Below are 14,649 nucleotides of genomic sequence, written 5' to 3'. Positions count from 1 at the left end.
TTCGTTTCAGATGCTGAATCATTGAAGTCTAACTGTTGTGGTATGCCAGGTCTGCTTTGCAGTAGACACATTGCACCTTGTTGTCCTTTTTAAGTTTGTAAGTTTGACATCTTTACTCTCCGCCATCACGCCAACTAAATTCAAAATGTATCACGCACTATGGTGTGATCCCTGCGCGTATAGTGCGCGTCATAGGAATTTAACGAGGATTCGAGGCAGAGTTTTTGCCTCGAGGAATTTTTGTAATCGAGTTAAACGAGTAACTCGATGAATCGTTTCTGCCCTAGTTATATGTACTGCGTGGGTTTCCAAAAGTACCAGAACTCCTGGAACTGCAGAAAATTGAAGTATCAACGTGGTACCGTAGTAGCGAGCACCAGTGATAGGCGGCTGCTTTCAAACGTGTTTTTGTGTTAGCGATCTGTGAAGAGCTTCAAAGGTTTCTTTTTACAACTTGTTTTACAACGTTGAGCAATGTATCCAGTCACACGCAACAGCCAATCAGATGCGTTTCTTCAGCATGAGCTCTGCTCGCTCTCGAATCACTTCGTTAGCAAACACAATGTAAAGAAGACATTCATTGTGCAGTAAAGACAGATGTTTGATTATAAGATATCATTTGAGAGCTGTAGCACTGGTACCACTTTCTTCAGAAGTAATACAGGTTTGGTAGTGCTGGGGGGAATTTTATTCATAAATGAATTAATAACTTCGTAAAAGTTAATGTAATCGTAAAATTACTGTTATTTTGCATTAATAAGTGCAGTTACTAATAATATTACATGTTTTTTGTTTTTTTTCGGAAATCAGAATGTAAAGCACTGAGCTTGAATTGAGATGCAGATTAAAAAAAACAAAAATAGTGTGCAAATACCCAATTTTTAAGACCCTACTCTTATTAAATATCAAATGTTAAAAGTCAATAAGTGCTCCGTCATCTCCTGGTTATAGTGGTTATTTCATGTCTGTCTGTTTGCAACAAAGTGCTAGTTTTCCTACATCTTCAAACTTTAGTTTTACAAATCATAACATTAAAGCCCCGTTCACACCGCCAGCGACACGCAGCGACAAAGCGACATGATCCCATTTATTTCAATGGAGCGCTGGCGACTTCCGGCGAAATGAGCGACATTGACCGTTGGCGACAGAATGTGGGCGTGTCAAGAGACAAGCGACAAAAGTTGAGAAATTTCAACTTTATGCAAATGAGAAGCGATTTTCGCAAGCGACAACCAATAGGAAAGAAGCCTTTGAGTGAAGCTCACGTCAACGTCTCGACTGCAGGCAAGACAGAAGAGTTCGAGGACAATTTCACTGTTTTATATGATTTGACTGTAACCACATATATGGATATAACAAAATGATGCATGGAAAAGAAACTGTCGACAGTCTCAGTGAGTTTAATTCATACATTTATAGTTCTAGTGTTGTAATTTTATGATGCAAGTTTAGTACTCCTGCAGTTCATTTTACAGTTTCCCCTGCATTATGTTGACTATTAGGGACAAGAAAATTGATTCTTTGTCAAATTCGAATGACGTTTTAGTAATTTATGACAGTATGAGTGAGTTTAATTTGTTGATTGATCGATCGTTAATCTAGTAAGTGCTGGAATAAGTGCACTTGAAATGATTGTATATCATTGGTAATAAAAAGGCAAACTCTATAATACTTTCTCATTTACCGTCAGCATTCAGCAAATATGCTTTTATGTAATTCGTTAAACAAATTGTTGAATATCTAATAATAATTTAATTTCACCAACCTTGCAGACGCGGTTGAATCGAGCTATGAGATCTTCTGAAGTGTGCATTATCCTGCATGAACGTGTGTGTATTCTGTGCCTGACGCCGTGAGAATTGAATGCAAACAGAAGAAGAATTTGCGCACAAACTTTAAACCCTTGAACTATGCTGTGCTATATTAAGGCTGGGCGATATGGCAAAAAATGATCATGACAACATTTTTCATTATCAGTCGATATCAATAATTATCACAATAAATGTCACATTTTTATTTCTTTCAAATTTAAAGGCAGGTTTTTGTTTCTGGGTGAAAGTTGTACAAAACAGAGCATTAATTGTGGTTTTATAACCAGAACATGAGAAACACTCCAGTGCAACCCTAGTTGTAAAATGCATCAAGACTCAAATCCATTTTTTTTTTCACTCTGTGGTCATATTTTAATATTCATGTGTCTGTATAATGAGTGTGTTGCAGGTGTGTTTTATTGGTTGTTGTCTCCCCTCTTCCCGCCCTCTACACTCCCACTTTCCTACAGCTTCACTCGCCCATTATTAGGCCTAATGCTAAATGTCTGTGTGTGTGTGTATGTCTATGTGTATATATATATAAACCATCTTATCACAAATCTGGTTAGAAGGGTTGGAGTCATATACTGATATGCACTGCTCTATATGAAGATATGAGCAGATGTAGCATTACCTTAAACAGCCCTGAGTGCTTTTGGTGTGAACCGCTCCATTGTTTTCATGCGCTGCTCACTTTAAACTGTACAAACTGTAAAATGATGCTATAGTCTGTTTCTTTTTTTTTTTTCAGTCCTATTTTAGAATGCCTTTTCTTTTTTTCTTTTTAATGAATTATTTACTTTTTTACTTACTTACTAAGATCATTAATAGCATTAAAAATGAACTAATATAATTTATTTAATGTTTTTTACTATGGTACCGAAATTGATACCGAGAACCGTGACATTTGACTGGTATTGGTACCGACTACTGAAATGAAGTGCCATGCCAACCCTAGCTTTTATATACCATTTATAGAAGTAGGCTTTTTCAGACACAGGTTTGTTCATTTGTGAACTTTACTCATTTCTCACCAAATGCTTCACAGCTCACAATATGCAAAACACTTGTCAACACCTTTTTTTTGATAACTGAACTAAGACTAAGTCTTGTGCAAAAGCCATCTAAAATAAAATATCACAACCCAAGCCGACATTCAAAGTGAATCGGAACTGAAAAAAGGAGATAAATGAAGTCTCTTATCGGTCTGCTGCACATTCAACTTGTCACAAAAAGTCCTTTTAACTGCTGTTTGATTCTCGCTTCTCTTTACCTGTTTACAGGCAAATTGTGGACTTTCTGAGCAACGAGGGACACATTTTCTCCACCATTGATGAGGACCACTTCAGATCAACAGACAATGAAGCCTAATTACCTTTCTGTCATATCTGTTACCATACCTCAATAAGCCCATTTCTTATCTATGTAGTTTTCAAGGAAAACAGTGCAAAAAATATAACCATATATTTCAGTTCTTTTTGGTGTTTTTTAATAAAAGCATACACATTTACAAACTTAATTCTGTTCTTTACATTTCAGCATGTACTAAAGAGTAAGCCGTACAAATGACTTTTCCTAATTTACATTAAAGTGTATATTTGTTAAACCTTGCATTGGCACAACTTTGAGTATTTAGACACATTGAAAAGTGTTTCATATTTGTGCTGTGGAGACTCCTTAATTGGCTTGTACTAAGTTTGAATTCTTTGAGTTTTTTACACTTCATGTTATGAAGACAGTAGCTGTATTCATTTGTTCACATGAATACAAAGTGTCCTTGTTCTAATAGAAAAGGCTTTCATGCGGGCTTTTAAATGTGTCGTCGATAGACTCATAGTCATGGTCAGAGTCAGAGAGTTTCCTTCCTTTTTTTGGTGGAAGGAAAGAAAAGAACAGAATAAAATCATACATATTTTAGCTCCCTGTTATTGCTGTTCAAAGATGTTAAAAATCATGAAAGTATCAAATATCTTAATGTGAAGATAAACCAACCTGCATTTTGTGCATTCGTGGGTCCTTTCACATACATATTGGGCATACTGATGCTCTCTGCTATTGATGGGTTTTTCCTAGGCAAGATTGGAGGGGGCAGATCTGAAATCTGCGGGAGTTGCACAGGAAAAAAAGAGTCAAGTTTATAAGCTGCTGTGTCAGCTTAACCAATAAGAAAAGAGGAACACAATGCTATTTTTTTCCTTTCAGTATGCATACACACATAGTCACCATACCAGGCTTTATAAGGACTGATTTATGTTTTTACCATCTTAGGAGAAAAATTCATAGTTCACCCAAAAATGAAAACTCATAATTTTCTTACAATGTTGTTCCAAACATGCATTTTTTAATTTCATTATGAATTCCATGCTATAGTTCATACAATGAAAATTAGGAAACAAACTATCTCCAATGACATAAGAGCACCATAAAAGTGGTCAATACAGTTTGTGCAATGCCTAAGCCGTATCTGAACTTTGTCTCCGCTTTAAATGGAATAGTTTAGTGAATTAATCAATGACAAGTCAGTCGCTTGCTTCATTCCTGAATTAATTATTTCCTTTGTAGTTCTTGGAACCAGTTGCAATTTTTTTTTAAAAAAATGTGGCTGTTCTCTGTTTTCCCATCATTTCATATTTTCTAATTAAAATTCTATTTAAAACAACCTCTAGCATTAATCCATGCATTTGTAGTCGCTGTGAAAATGCACCCTTGCCCTCTGAACTGCAATAAATAGTCTGTAAATACATCTAAATGCCACTTCAAATGCAGCTTTTTGCAATGAAAATATGATTTTGTTGATACTGATTTCAATTGACTTATGCCATGTGCTCCTGGGAATCAATTTAAGGGGGCGAATATCAGCCCCTAATGAAAAAGTTCATTTCTGTCACTGACAAAATGTAATTATTAATTGCTTTATTACATGATTCTTTGTGTAGAAATGTCTTTCTTCATCTATAATGCGGTGGAGATGATGCACAGACATGTTCACAATACTACCAAAAATGAATTCACAACATAATTTTCTGTGGACATGTATGAATAAGTAATGAAGAACTAAAGTTTCTAAAAAAAAATAACAACAACAACATATAATCAGGTTTCATTATTGATATTGAAACTGAAAAGAGTGTTGAGACCACTCGAACACTGACAATATATACGGTGCTTTGTCATTTTTGGAGTTTGACAGTGTCCATTCCCAAACACTTTCATTGTAAAGCAAAGAGCATGTTAATAATTCAGCAGAATTTTTGTTTCACAGAAAAATTCATATGGAGTTCACATTTTTGGGTGAACTATTCCTTAAAAAAAATGTGATTACTGTGCTTGTTAACTTGGCCATATAACTTGAGGTGAGCAATCAATTTTTCGATAAACATTAACCATAGAGGGGAATTTGGGAAATGCTGTAATAGATAATCCTGTTGTAGCTTATCCGAGAATGTAACAAAACCACTACTGTTTGATTCCTACATTTCTATATTAGTTGGGTAAATAAAAGTGAGTGCTTACATCATCTGGCGCAGGTGGGGCAGGGGGCCGTTTACCCTTTGTCTGATGAAGCGAGAGGTCGTCCAGTTGTTCGGTCACATTGCTCCTTACGGATGGTAATACATTTTTGGGCTTCGGGGACCTCTTAGGTGCTTTTGAATTGGATGGTTTCCGCTTTGGTGGACGAGGAGGGGGTTCCTCAGTTTTGCTTATGAGTTTGTGATATTCATAGTAGAATTTCTCTGTCACCTCAGTGACCGTCTCTATATGAAGTTCTGGGGTTTCATCACTGGACCACGGCAGATGATCAGAGGTGAAACAGAGAGACATTTGTAACCAACGTACTGGCAACTCAAAACACCATTCTGGTTTATTTGATAGGCTTGCCAATACTACGGCCTCTGTGAAAGTCTCCTCAAGCTTAAGTGCTGTTAATCCCATCAGGGGATCTTTTTCGAGGTCTTTATCCCGAGTCACCACTTTGACATCCAGAGGCAAAGAGCCGCTCATTAAATCAGTTAGCTTATACTTCTTGTTGTCTGAAAGCTTTTCCACAAAGTGACCTGCCATAAACAGTGGCAGAGAGATTTCCTCACTGTCGTCTTCCTCATCTTCTTCATCATCCTCGTCGTCCACTTCCATAGTCCGTTTACAAATTAGACTTTCTACTTTCTGAGCAGCTCTAGATTTATCCTTGAGTCCATCCATCCGTAACACTTCTAGCTGCTCGCCAACGCTGAGCGCAGGAATTCCCTCTTCCTCTTCCGCCTCGCAGTAACGAGTCACGCTAACCTTCAAACCTGGAGACTGAGAGGATGCCAAGTATAGCTCGTACACTGATCCGAATTCCCGGGCCCTTCTTCTCATTCGTCCACCATACCTCTCTGAGATGAAGTAGTACTGTTTTCCCTTCTTTCCCTTTGGAGTCGAGGCTAATATCAATGTTGTTGTGCCACACCCATGCAACACGAGTTGCCTTCCACTTTGCAGTTCTTTGAACCAGCTGCTATTAAAAAACTGATCTCCTTCTGGGCTATCAAGGATCTCTGCCATAGTGGGGAAGGACTCCTTTGACTGACTTGCAACTTCAGTCAGTGATAGCGGATGTATGAACACTAAATCATGGAACTCTTCTGTCACGTCCTGGACATCCACTTCCAGGCTGGAGGGGAACTTGACCACGTTCTTCCTCACTAAATGTAAAATCATTAACAATCATTTATTCCAGGACTGTTTTCATGCATCAAGCCTGTATGACAGGGGTTCCCAAATCTGCTCCTGGAGTGCCAGTGTCTCAGAGTTTAGATCCAACTTAGATTGCATGCCTAAATGTTTCTAGTAATCCTCAAGACCTTGCTTAGCTGGTCCAGGTGTTTCAATTAGGATTGGAGCTAAACTTTGCAGCACAGTGGCCCTCCAGGAGGAGGATTGGACACCCCTGCTCTGAACTTTGTACTCCCTTCCACTCCTGGAGGAGTCCAACTCAACACACCAGCCTGTAGTTTTCAGGTAAAGCCAAAGTCCTTGAGTAGCTGGCTCTAATGTGTTAGATTAGGTAGGCGATGTAAGGTGGACCTCCAGGAGCAGGATTGAGTGACAGCTGATTGCCCTTTTACTCCAACAGGGTGGTTCTCATTAGAGGAGGAGGAACCTTTTCATAGTTCCTAGAACTATTGGCTGAAGTACCAGGATTTTGGCGTTTTCACACCACAGGAACTAGGAACGATTTTAGTCCTAAGAATTCCTTTTGGAGGAACTAATGTAGTTCCTGCTTCAGAGTCGGGTCTAAACACTATAGGAACTACCAGTGACGTTAGTGTACGCTGAGTTACTGAACGCATGCGAAACACAAGCACTCATCATTTTAAAAAAAGTAAGATTATAAGATTAAAGATTAAAACAGATTATAGCCTGTATATTTACTCCAAAAACAAACTCTACGAGCATGGAAAACAGTGATAGATGGGCCTCTTAACCTTTACGCTGAGGAGAAAATCCAACACAACTTTGAGGGGACCAAGAGAAACATGTTTATGTATTTCTGCTGGATCGGATAATCAACCACACGCCAAACACTAATACCTTTTCACATACGGTCTACTTTCTATGTATAACAGTTCTATCTAATAACTTATATAAGACAGGAGTGTTAGACAGATCGTAAACTAATGAACACGAATGCGAGCGCTGTGTGCTCAGGCTCTGGCGTTGTCAGCGCCATCAAAATAAAAGTCATAACAAGTGTGGCTTACATCACTTCTGAGTTCCTACTGGCGGTGCGAATGCAACCAGGTAAATGTTCCTAAGGGTTAGTTCTCGGGGAACCACCCCGGTGTCTAGTTTCTTAAAAGCACCTATTGGTGTTGGACTATTTGCAAACCTCTCTTGGAACCGGCCAATGCTTCCACTAACGTGCCAATCAGTGATTGTACAGGAATTGATCACATTACTACATTTATTATTTGTGCTCATTAGACTTTATGAGTGCTTGAATTTTGAGTACATGTATTAGCCTCAAAAATAATTTAATGAAATGACAAGATGCTTTTGATGCAACGTTGAAAGATATAACTGAAGTAATTGCAACTCATTTTCAGTTCAGACTACTTCATTGATTATAATCAAAGGGAGGGAAGGGGAAGGGAACTTCCTATTTACTTGAATGTGGCAATATCAAAATCTCAAAAATTGCTTGCCAAATCCACATTTAAAGAACATATTGCAAAATCAGCAAAAATAACAACAAAGAAAAATCTGATATGCACTATGCCATAAATATTTATCCTCAATTAGCAAGTTAGTCCAGCCAATGCATATGTGCAGTCCCAATGGCACAACTTTTTCTATGGGAACCAGAGTTTCTTAAAAGATTGGCTCTTTTTTAATGAGATAGAATTTGTGCATGCTGAATTTTCTCCCATTCATATTAATGAGTGAATTATCTTGGTAGTGTTTGTTTTAATGCAAGGAATCTGGTTTATGTAATCTAGTTATTTTTGCTTATATCTTGCTAGAATGAGTTGCGGCTCTTTAGAAAACGTTTAGTGGAGATTTCCAGTCTGAGACACTTGCAGTTCCTTATTTGAGACCAGAAGGTTTTGTGGGTAAGTGTTGGGCCAATTTTTCTGGCCCACAACTACCTTTCCTGTAGTGGGAGGATGACGTAGTTTTGTATGCTAAAACCGGAAAAATTAGTTAGTATTTTGTCACTTTGCCCTGAAGTCAATGAGCTTTTGATTAAATGACTGAAATAAGGTTTGTGGTGAACACAAGTTCGGGATGTTTTCACGTTTTATTCTATGACATTAAATGTATCAGTAATACCTCTTCCTCAGCTTTCACAGACAGGGCTTAGATTAAGCCAGTAGTAGACCTTAGTTCAATTAGGACATTCAAGTATCTTTTATAAATGTGTCACTACACCGGCCTACAGAAATTTGTCAAGACTGCAGCACTCTGTGTTCTGGACAGTTACATATTTGGCTTTGGCACCTGCACCATGTCAGAGGAAAAAGGACTTGACAAAGATTTTGGTCCCACTTTATATTAAGTGGCTTTAAGTACTATGTACTTATTTAAATTAATAATTTGATACAATGGACTTGTGTACATACGTGTTTTTACATTGTACTTATATTTTGAAAATACCTGAATGTAATTACAGCTGTAATTAATTTATGTAATTACATTTGTAATTACACAGTTGACCCTTCCTTTACACCTTAACCCAACCTTAAACCGACCCATACCACCACACCTGACCCTAACTTTACCAGTATCACACCTCAATAGCATACAAAAGTGTTTTTCAATACAAGCTGAACACAAAAAGTACGTTGTACTTATTTTTCGATGTAAGTACATAGTACTTAAAGCCACTTAAAGGGTTCATGACATGAGAAACCAGATTTGCCTTGACCTTTGGTATATTAGAGGTCTTTTTACCATTAAAACTCCCTGCAAGTTTCATAGCTTAAGACGTCCTCCCCATTATAAACGAACAATTTATTTAATCAAGCTCTAAATACAGTTTGTTTGGGATCCATGGTTCAAAGTGACGTCACGGTACGAAGTGACGTTCCAGTCGTTTGCATATGACCGCCTCAAGAGCAAGACGACTACGCCTCATTTCGCATCATCACATGTTTTCGCTCACACATGTTCAGTCGACGTGCAGCGAGTGGGTCTGTTTACAAGGATATCGCGATGCCACGCAGATGTGCTGTTCCTGGCTGTGGACAAACAACATGTTTGAATACGCTGCCGAAAGATCCAGACGTCAGGGAAAAATGGTTGCAGTTTATTTTTTGCGGACGTCCCAGTCACGGCAGTGTTAATTTAAACTGTCTTCTCTACATTTCAAGGATGACTGTTTTGAGAATAAATCGCAGTATGATGCTGGCTTTGCCAGAAAACGTTTGCTTGATCAGACCGTGCCGACTATTCTAGGCCCAAAAACGACGCCGCACACTGTAAGTAATGTATTTCATCTTAAAACTACTTTTTAAAACATTAATTGCAGTTTCATTCATTATGAATAATCACAGTGTTTTTACTTAGTTTACTTGCATATTGTTTTCAGAGTCCGTCATGTTCAGGGCAGGCCCCGTATTAAAATATGTAGGATGTCAAACTGACCGACCCATCCAGACAAATAATGTTCAACTGTTTGCAAATTATAGGATGATTACGCAACAATAACCCGTTTTCAAGTGTCTCGGGTTACAAATGACATATTAATTCAAAATAGTTTCACACTTTCAATGTGGCCACGGGCTGATCCATTCTTAGTTGTTGTGGTGATGGTTAATTTTCTTCTGATTCCTCATCGGATTCCGGCGCAAACATATAGGATTGTATCATTGCAAGAGCCATCGCCTCGCACGCAGCAATCGGCAGCACCCGCTACTAATGTAAACAGTTCCACAGAATCCGTACGTTCTTTTTAGGGCATTAATAATTTATGTGTAAGCACTGACGTTAGCCAATCATAACAGTGGGCGTTAACACTGTTAACAGTGGGCGTTAACACTGTTAACAGTGGACATTAACACTGTTAACAGTGGGCGTTAACACTGTTAGTTACATACTGTTATGTAACTCTAAAGGGGAAACACGCCAAAACAGACTGTTTGAATCAGAGGATGGGAAACAGGGTGGGAAAAGGTCATAAATCACTCAATTTTAAAAGGTTTTTGTCCAAAAAAACTATAGTAATACTATAATTGCACCTGAGGGAACATAATAAAACCAAAAAACAAAACCATGTCATGACCCCTTTAATATAAAGTGGCACCAAGATTTCTAAAGTAAAGTAACACTGTTGTACTTACTATGCATAATGGCGCTAATTTCATACACTGGGCTGAAAACCATCAAGGCTCCACGGTTCTTCATGTTTGTGCTGCGGAAGTGCCGGCAGATCAGCCTGGCTGATGACATGATTTCCTGTAGAGTGAACCCACGGTCACTTTCGTTCTCATAAAACTCTCCTTTGAGGGATAGAGGAAGGAGTATCTCTGCAGACGCCTTGTTCTGCCCCAGCACATGACACCGTGCAAGTCTTTCTCCATTGTCAGCGGCCTCCACTGAAAGCAGGGTCAGCTCTTGTCTTGCGGGGACTGTGAAGTTGTCTATAGTCAACTCCTCTCTGCTTGTGAAGACGAAGGAGCCACAGGCGTCCACTCCAACAGGACACAGACCAACGATTTCCTCTATTGCATTGTACGGGAGGTCCTCAGCGACGAGTCTGAACTGGCCTAGAGAGATTCACATTGTGGGAAATCAATAAACTTGCTCTAGCTTTTGGTTTAGAAATTAATTGTCTATAGGACAACAGCCACCTTGAGCTTAAGTTGAAGAACTAGCATCATGACTTATTCATGGAGAGACTAGTGTGGGTATCTGTAGGTTGGAATAATTGGCGTGCCAAAAGGTCTTACGATTGACCTATTGGTAAGCCCCTCCCCTCGAACACAGATGAGCCAACGGCAGTTGAGTATCAATTGCATGGGGAACTCGGACATCTTTAGGTTTCAGCGCCATAAAGAAACATTTGCAAGATCCAAAGCTATCACCGGTTTGATGGTGTTTATGCTACAAAAATGGTAAAACGATGTGATGTTACTTGTAACACTGATTCCAGGTATCCTGAGAGGATGGGCAATGGGGTTTACTTTATTCCATTTCCTAAACCCAAACAAGACAGAGCAAAATGTCTGCTTTGGATTAAGCTGTGTATTAATCCAATGATGTGGGCGTATTAACCTGGTTCCCTAAGGATTCAACCCCAATCCCAATGAAGACGAAAACATTAATTTTGCATGTCATACTCTAATTAAGTTACAATTAAAGTTAGTGAGTCCATGCTAACGTACAAACCTAAATAGCTAACTGTTCTCAAGTCATGTACATACTGGTCTACAATTCAATGTCTCTCTATATTAAACTGGTTAAATGTAAATTAATTTAATTTTACCCTGCGGTACAGGAACAGTGTTGATCCTGGATGTTGTCATCTACGACCGTAACATGAGGTTTCTTCCGTTTACATTGTGATCTGTATACCCTCACTTCCAAATTAATCTTGTTACCCACCATATCTATTTTAAAATATTTTATATATCCCTCCATGGCATATTTAAACCCCACATGAATGCTGCTCGACCAGAGAGGTGGTCCTTCTGTGTCCATAATTGATCAAAAACATCATGGGACTTTTGGCATGGGGTTTTCACACTGACAGCTTTGCCATTGAATGACAGTTAGCAACTCCATTTGTTTATTCGAGTTCACAACAGTAACTAAGGGGGGCGGGGCTTACCGACAGGTCAATTATTCACCAGAGGTGTAAAGTCCAGGGGTCAGAAAGTAAAAGTCCTGCCATATGTTTATTCCACCCATGAAGTTAGCCGGCTGATTTCACTAACGCTGCGTTCCAGTCCACTTTAAGACACGCACTTGCGAACTTCCCTAAGCAATTCCCCTCGGGGGAATCCCTGCCACCATTTTGAAGTGCGTTCCACTTCGTGAAGTGGACGAGGGAAGTTTATATGGACAGACCCTCGTTCCCTCGATTTTGACCGACTTACACTTTACACTTTACGACTTTACACTTCAGGCAGCTCTATATACCACAATGCAATACGATTGTGACGTCACTGCAGATCTCGTCTAATCACCATCACCTATGATAACAACTCTATGATATATTAATTAGATTTTTTTTATATAAAACAACCCAAACACACATTTGGATGTTGCATTAAACAAATTCTTAAAGGGAAAAAAAATTGTAAATAATAAATCAACTCCATAGCTGATTCCAAATGATCAAGGGCTTAGGACGTTCCAGTTCAGCCCATTGCAGTTTCCGCCAGTAGTGGGCACTCCTGCAACGTAAGCAATGACGCACATCCGCGTGAACGAGTCGAGACGGAGGGAAGTTAGCGAGTGAAGGGCATGACGATTTTGGGCTGGAACGAAGCCCAATTATCTCCTGGCTGAAAAACTGTGCTAATTAGCAAATCCAGGTGATTGGAACAAAATACTGAGGAGGACTTTTACTTTGTGAACCTGGACTTTACACCTCTGCTAATGTAACCATATGTTGAATAATACAGAAAGTTATTTAAATCAACTCTAGTTTGTGTGTATTGCTGTTGTTTAGAGACTAACCTGAATAGTCAGTAGGCAATTCATATGAAGCTCCAGTGTCAATCTCCTCACAAGATACAGACAAGAGCTGTAAGCCAATGATCTTCACCAAATCTCCAGTAGATAAACACACTTCACTTCCGGAAAGCTCATATATAGACCCTGAAAATAACACATCATCATGTCCTATTTGCATAACTATCTGCGTTCATTTTAAAAGTTTATTCCGACAACATTTGACCCTATTAAAACAAAGTCAAACATGGCATAGGAAGTCAGACCGTTTTTTTCATAACATTGAATTCTGAAAGTAAATTCCTTATGTGGTATTGATTTTATTTTATTTTTGAAGGCCTTTGTATGTCATTTTTAATATTGTACGTCGCTCAAATATACATTCTCTTTATTTAAAGCAGTGGATTTAAAATTTTGCAACCCAAAAATCTGTTGCAGCAGGGGAAAACAAACTATTCAAATCAAACAATTCTGTGTATAATTAGGATAGGAAAAAAAACAGGCTTATCATTTTTTAAAAGTGAAGAGAAAACAATAATTTCTAGTTGTTGATGTCAAAGGCGTCTAATCAATCTCAATATTTTAGTGCAAATATATCTGTCACTTTAGAAGCCTATAACAGGCAGATCCCAACCAGGACCGGTCATGAGACATGCCCTCATTCTCAAAACCAAGATTTTAATTTTGGGAATTTAAGGATATTTTTATTTTTGTATAACAAATACATTTGATTTGACAAACAGAAAACAGCTGACAACCACTGATTTAATGCAGGATTTATGCAGTCATGAGCAATCTTCTTTTGTGTGTGTGTGTGTGTGTGTGTGTGTGTGTGTGTGTGTGTGTGTGTGTGTGTGTGTGTGTGTGTGTGTGTGTGTGTGTGTGTGTGTGTGTGTGTGTGTGTGTGTGTGTGTGTGTGTGTGTGTGTGTGTGTGTGTGTGTGAGTCTTTTTGTTCATTTTGATTTGAGTTATTGATTTTTGATGCAATGCAGACAAAAGGCTACTAAACCGAAATCGGTCACATATTAAGTGGTAGTGAAGGCGCATGCTTAAAACACTTTGATAAAGAAAAAAAGGGTCATGTCCTGTTTGTGGTCAAAGGGACCTCACAGCCATTTTTATAACACCAAAACAAAACTTTAGTTTGAAGTGTGAACATAAATGTAAATTGATGGCACAACTGACAAATGTCAAATCACTTCTGAGTGAGATAAAACATGCTGTGAATTCATGGTTTCACATGCAAGGGGACCAAAACTTAAAAACAATCAAATCAATTCCAAAGAACAAGAGTATTAAGACCATTATTGTTCCTTATTTTTACAAAAGGATGATGGTTAAAATATACAAAACTGGAATAATTAACAATTACTATGCAAAATACAATTACGGACATGGAAGCCTTGACAAAACGCTGAACGAAGAACCGAAGGATTTAGTATAGGTATTGCTTGTTTATTTATTTATTTTCCCCCTTTGAAAAAGTGTCACCCAGAATATGCAGATAGGATAAAAGCATGAAACATACCCTGGAAATAAACCCCAGAGCAGACTTGTAGGATGCGGGGCAGAGACTGCTGATCCAGGCAGTTGATAAAGACTCGCAAGGACTGGAGGTCTCCCATCTCTCACGGCGGACAGTCACACACTGCACTGATCTGCTATTTGCACACA

General features: G+C 38.6%; 2 protein-coding genes across 3 annotated transcripts in view; one reads left to right on the top strand and one right to left on the bottom strand.

Annotated features, from left to right (window-relative positions):
- Positions 1 to 3,421, top strand: part of rpa2 (replication protein A2) — a 24,022-nt gene extending 20,601 nt beyond the window's left edge. For both annotated transcript variants that reach the window (XM_077206357.1, XM_077206346.1), the window contains one exon: positions 3,095 to 3,421. In XM_077206357.1, coding sequence (XP_077062472.1) covers positions 3,095 to 3,182 — 88 coding nt within the window. In that variant the 3' untranslated portion in view covers positions 3,183 to 3,421. The remainder of the gene's footprint in view (positions 1 to 3,094) is intronic.
- On the bottom strand, positions 3,278 to 14,649 carry themis2 (thymocyte selection associated family member 2). The gene is made up of 6 exons (XM_077206290.1): positions 14,504 to 14,649; positions 12,981 to 13,121; positions 10,637 to 11,062; positions 5,325 to 6,496; positions 3,804 to 3,912; positions 3,278 to 3,676 (listed from the first exon to the last, which is right to left on the bottom strand). Exons 1-6 carry the CDS (start codon positions 14,598 to 14,600, stop codon positions 3,594 to 3,596), a joined length of 2,028 nt encoding a protein of 675 aa, XP_077062405.1. The 5' UTR covers positions 14,601 to 14,649; the 3' UTR covers positions 3,278 to 3,593.

Source organism: Siphateles boraxobius, unplaced genomic scaffold (assembly GCF_051911475.1).
Source record: "Siphateles boraxobius isolate OS27281-9 unplaced genomic scaffold, OSU_SipBor_1 12, whole genome shotgun sequence".
Classification (NCBI taxonomy): Eukaryota; Metazoa; Chordata; class Actinopteri; order Cypriniformes; family Leuciscidae; genus Siphateles; species Siphateles boraxobius.
The sequence above is the reverse complement of the archived record's forward strand: the minus strand, read 5'-3'. Positions and strand labels throughout refer to the sequence as shown.